The sequence below is a fragment of the Anopheles aquasalis genome, chromosome 2 (genome assembly GCF_943734665.1).
Source record: "Anopheles aquasalis chromosome 2, idAnoAquaMG_Q_19, whole genome shotgun sequence".
Classification (NCBI taxonomy): Eukaryota; Metazoa; Arthropoda; class Insecta; order Diptera; family Culicidae; genus Anopheles; species Anopheles aquasalis.
In genome coordinates this window covers 12,477,501-12,482,500 of record NC_064877.1, presented here as the reverse complement: position 1 = coordinate 12,482,500, position 5,000 = coordinate 12,477,501, and the positions used below count along the sequence as shown (strand labels likewise).

Genomic DNA, 5,000 nt, shown 5'->3' with positions numbered 1-5,000 from the left:
GCGCACAGCATGTGACAGCATCAGGATGATGTTGATGATGAGGATAACGAGTCCTGCATGTGCTGTTGCATTAAATCCGTCGTTCCGTCGTAGGAGGCTGCATTGCGCACGTTGCGTGGTAACAGAGTAACTCCACGTGCAACAGAAGCGGTGGCACCAACAGACTCCGTAACATCCCAGAGTCATTTTCTGTGTGGCCGGTATTTATAGGATCCCATTTAAGATATGCCATTGCGTGTTTACATAGAATTCCATTTTATAACGTCGTCCGTTTTTTTTTAGCCAAAAATACCGCAACCGTGGCCTATTGCTTGCTTGCGGAAAGTTCACCGGAAAGGGAAAATGTGGGAGGGGGGATGGAGCTATTTTGGAAAATCTCACATTTATCAACTGAACCGAAAATTGAATTACGTGGCTTCGTGGTTGTGATGTCCACAGGCCGGTTGTGGCATGCCGGTACATTCGGGACGCCGGTATTGTGCAATATACTAGCCGCATGCCAGCGTGGTCATGTCATGCGCCTCCATCGATTCACCGTATTCCGGTTTCCAGGTGCGGTAACATGGCAACAGCACAAGGAATCGGTGAAGTGGTTAAAGAGCGATAGCCAGCATCTCAAATGACTACAAGGCCGCTGTTTTTCTCATTGAACGAGAACTTGAAGCAACATCCGAACCGGTTGGATATGACGTAAATGGAAAATGGCGCTCGATGGCGACGACAACAATGGGGGTGGGTGGGAATGGTGGCGGTGTGGCATGAAGGATACCACCCTCGGAAATGTACCAACAGCAATACCAATAAGGTAGACCGATAATGGAAAACAACATAAATATGCATAAGCGAGCCAAACTTTTGCGGCTGCGTTCACCTCCGGCCACCTCTGGCCGACGACATACGACTGCCACTCACTTTCTGTTGCTCTCTCTTTCTCGCTTTCCTTTCTTTATTGCGCGCTTATCATCCCTCTTTCCCCTTGCTCTCTCTCTCTCTCTCTCTCTCTCTCTCTCCCTCTCTCTCCTTGCTTACCAGTGGTTCCTTCTTCAGGACGCGCGTATGGGAGATGCTTCGCCTGGAGCGCAACAACGGTAGGGTGCTGTGCTTGAAGTGAAACTCCTTACCGCCGCTGCCCGGAAGCTAGAAGCAAAAATAAAATAAAAAATAACTCATCACACACTCACACACACTGGGCACACATTGATGATGCCGATGGAAACGGTTTGCACAATGCTGCTCTCACACTGCTGCTCAACCATATGTTGGATACGGGATAGATCACAGTAACACGATTCCTTCGCATTTCATTCCAACATTCTCCACCGCTTGCTATTGTGTCCTCCAGCAGGAGCATGCATGAGAGCATCGGTTTGCTCGTAGGATGTATGATCCGTCCGTCAAAGGAGCCTTACCTCGCCAAGGTTCTGGAAACCATTACGGCTGGCGATATCGTGCACCAACTGGTTATCGATGCTGCGCCTGAACCGCACCAGAAACGAACTGGTAAAGACATCGCCGCCAGTACCACTAGCACCGAAGGTGGTCCCGCCATGGCCGACCGTCGTGCAGCTCAGGCTGAACAGTGCCAGCAGGCATACTTTAACAAACATTTCTGACTCACGCACTGACGAACGACTCTTGGCTGAAGTGTGGAACCGTGTTTTTCGTTCCTGCACCTCCGGTGAACACTTCTCCTTGCAGCTACCAGCAGAAAACTCTGCCTTTCACTCGCTACCACAGACGCACGCCAGGGTGCACAAAAGCTCAAAATAAAGAACTGGACAGACGGTCTCGCCACAGGACGAATAGCACGGGATCACACACTCTGCCTCTGCCTCTGCTGCTGCTACTGCTGCTGTTGGTTAACCGCAAGATTTATCGATTGAATTAATCATTTCCCCCCTTTTTCTTCCGGACAGCTGCTGGGGGTGGCAGCTGTTAACTGCGTCAGATGTGCGTCACTTCCGCTCGTATTCGACAGCCGAACTGGACCTATCATCCGCTTGTACTATATCCACGCGGATCGGTTCTATCTGGCGACCGCGGACTTTGCTCGCCCGTTCTCTACCAACCGACCATTGCCTGTGCCGTCCTGTATCCGAGCGGTCTCCCAGAAGTCCTTGTAGACTGAAACACTAGCCCTCCTCCGAAAACGCGGCCAAACGCGGCAACCTGCAACGAGTGACTGCTGTCCGAGAGAAAAGCTTCCGTTACGTACTTGGCGCGACGGTTCGGAAGGTGAATTCACGAGTCACGATAAAGGTAACATTGAGTACGGTGAGAGCACGTACGGCCAGCGCATGCGCCCACTGGGGTGAGCCTTTTGACCCTCTTCCTGGCCTACGGCGCTATTCGGCGCTACTGCACCTGTTACTTGGCTACCGTTGCCGCCGGTCTCCTGCAGTGTGTCCCCAGCATGTTATCTCGGTTGGCCGACATGTATGTGGTGGCGCCGTGTGTTTCCCTATCCTCCACTTTTATCCGAGATGGCCTTTCTCACACGATCTCTGAGTGATTTATGGGCACTTTTCGTACAATACATTTATTACAGCTGAGCTTTTCATTACTCACAATGGCCCCTCGTGGACCATTTTCGGACAGCAAAGCAAAGGGGGACCTCCGGCAGGCAACTGGAGCGACGCTGAATGAGGCCGAGCACCGAGATTTACCCTTGCCGTGCCTGCTGTTGAAACTATTGCTGTGGGTGCCGAGGTGCTCTCGGGGAGATGGGGTAGAGAAGAGGCTTTTGGAATGCTCCGTAAAGAGGGTCTGCTGACAGAGACGGGGACGGCCTGGCTAGCAACGCTACAAAGAGAATGGAATGCAGATGAAGAATGCATTGCTTGCGATGAAAAGGGTCTCCGTCGGGAACGGCGCACATACGGAAGTCTTTTGTCGTTCACAAAATACTGGCAAACCATACAACCTCCTGCAACATAATTTTAGATGCTTTCTCTGTGACTCGGCCGACTTGGATGAAAAGAATCAACTTTCGAGGCAACAATCATTGGAGAAATATAAAAAAAAATAAATTGACTTACACTTTATTTCCATTAAACGCATTTTTCATGTCTGCCCAAAAACGGGAATTGCCTTTTAGGCAGCCTGAACAGGATCGCTCACAATCAAGTGCACCGTCAGCCAGAATGCCAGCAGCGGCTGCAGACCGGTGACGAGAAACAGGAAGTACAGCTTGCGCTTCCGTCCGAGTTGATAGTCGGTCTGCTGCTGCGCATATGGATCGTATCCAACCGAGGGCTGAGTCTGGACCGGTTCCGTCAACACTTTGGCTTTCATCGTACGTAACTAGGAGTCGAAGAACAGTACAGGAAAGAAAAGCAATCACAACGTATCTATGGCAACGCAGTGCACGCGTTGATGGCTTACCAAAAAGAATGCTAACATAGCAGAAGTATAAATCAGCGCCAGGTAGTAGCCGGTTCGTTTCAGAAGTATGCTCGAGGCCACGATCGCAACGATAGCTGAATACTTGTAACCGGAGAGGGCCAACAGATCGAATGTGCCAATCGAGGTCGAGATGTTGCTTATGTACAACGTCAGTGTGTAGATGACCATCTCGAAAATGCTGTACGCCAGGGCACTGGACGCTTGGATCCCGAGTTGTTCCGAGGAGAATCGGTTTTGCATGCCTACAAGATGTTTAATCATGGCACGATTAGATATTTTTTTGTGATTATGTCCGTATTGCCTTCGCTTTGATAAGCTAGCTTACCCAGTGCAATACCAGCCAGCACAATGTAAGTAATGTAGCTCATGGCCGGGATGTACAGGTCTGGCGCATTAATATCATACAGCGGTTGGACTGGATTCTCATGATCGTACTTCATAGACCAATCCTGTAACGAAGAGGGGGTAAGAGTAAGGTAAAAATCATATGATCTCATCAATCAAACGAGAGCATCTTAAGCGCCAAAAAAATACCTGATGAAGGAAAGGAAAGAAGATCACTTTCAGTTTCTTTATCACGTAGAGATTGTCCACAGCGAAGTAGTACTTTAGCTTGGACGTTGGCAAGTACTTCTCGATCTGAGAATGGACCATTTCCTTTCCCTGGTCGGCCAACCTCTGACCGTACTGCATAGCCATATCCTGCACGATGGGTTGCTGGAACATGGTGAACTGTTGGCCCATACCACCGACCGGGCCACCCATGTGCGGCCCCATTTTTGGCTGTTGAGACATGTCCGGTAGTGGCGCCTGCGTCGGCGGAGGTATATAGCCGTAAGCTGGCTGTGGTGGCTGCGGTGCCTGCTGTTGTCCATAATCTACGATTAGACAAAGGGGTAAGTTGTAATGCTCTCCGAGGCACATGCCGCGAAACGGAAGTCTTCCTACAGTTGTTCGGGTCATTGTTCGCGTACTGCAGATTGGGATTGTTGGTCATGTACTGTAGATTAGGATCGGTGGGCATGTACTGATTGCTGGGCGGCTGTGATGTCATCTGCGGATACGGGATCGTACTGCCCATGGCGTTCGCATCGCTGACTCTCTTCGGTTTCTTCGATAGCCGGTGAGCTGCAACGGGGAAGGATTTTGGGAATGTATAACGATGTCTACGGTCGTGTCGGGATGCTGTTTTCTACTTACGGCGGCCATCGGATCCAGCTTGGGCGTTGAAATTCATGGCCACGGAGTCGAAAAACACGGCAAGAAATCCTCCAAAAAGCCAAATCAGCCAACTTGCCAGTTTTCTTGTTGGCTGACGTTTCGCAGATGTTTCGAGTTCATTTATATGGCCGGGTTGACGGATTGTATGTTTTTTTTTGCGGGCAAACGAAAACAACCGAATTTTTGTGGTTCCGCGGTAAAATCGCAGCAAACACTGAAATGAGTAGCCGAAAAAGTCGCCTCAGCTTGGCCACAGCAACGCAGAAAGATGGTAAATCACTCCCCACAGCGACTGCCACCATAGGCCGCGGCTATTAATCTGCGCGTCTCTATTCCTTCAGCGAAATCACCAAACACACGGCACACACCATCCC

The 5,000-nt window shown here is 50.3% G+C and overlaps 3 protein-coding genes across 4 annotated transcripts in view; 1 reads left to right on the top strand and 2 right to left on the bottom strand.

Annotated features, from left to right (window-relative positions):
* LOC126581768 (neuroendocrine convertase 2) overlaps positions 1-2,189 on the bottom strand; it is a 6,704-nt gene extending 4,515 nt beyond the window's left edge. The window contains exons 1-2 of the mRNA XM_050245647.1: positions 1,410-2,189; positions 1,030-1,137 (exon numbers count right to left, since the gene is read on the bottom strand). Coding sequence (XP_050101604.1) covers positions 1,030-1,137; positions 1,410-1,607 — 306 coding nt within the window. The 5' untranslated portion in view covers positions 1,608-2,189. The remainder of the gene's footprint in view (positions 1-1,029; positions 1,138-1,409) is intronic.
* Positions 2,190-2,505: 316 nt separating this feature from the next.
* Positions 2,506-4,710, bottom strand: LOC126581769 (protein YIF1B). Of its 2 annotated transcripts, XR_007609173.1 has the most exons (7): positions 4,606-4,704; positions 4,354-4,533; positions 3,940-4,283; positions 3,731-3,854; positions 3,385-3,647; positions 3,039-3,303; positions 2,506-2,802 (listed from the first exon to the last, which is right to left on the bottom strand). XR_007609173.1 is itself a non-coding variant. In XM_050245648.1 (6 exons), exons 1-6 carry the CDS (start codon positions 4,640-4,642, stop codon positions 3,094-3,096), a joined length of 1,158 nt encoding a protein of 385 aa, XP_050101605.1. In that variant the 5' UTR covers positions 4,643-4,710; the 3' UTR covers positions 3,017-3,093. The 2 variants fall into 2 exon arrangements, 1 of the variants encoding a protein (XP_050101605.1); XM_050245648.1 differs by lacking the exon at positions 2,506-2,802 and having other exon boundaries at positions 3,017-3,303; positions 4,606-4,710.
* An 81-nt stretch (positions 4,711-4,791) lies between these two features.
* LOC126569906 (uncharacterized) overlaps positions 4,792-5,000 on the top strand; it is a 1,538-nt gene continuing 1,329 nt past the window's right edge. Inside the window, exons 1-2 of the mRNA XM_050227306.1 lie at positions 4,792-4,897; positions 4,968-5,000. The exon at positions 4,968-5,000 is cut by the window's right edge and continues 921 nt beyond it. Of these exons, the coding sequence (XP_050083263.1) occupies positions 4,846-4,897; positions 4,968-5,000 (85 nt within the window). The 5' untranslated portion in view covers positions 4,792-4,845. The remainder of the gene's footprint in view (positions 4,898-4,967) is intronic.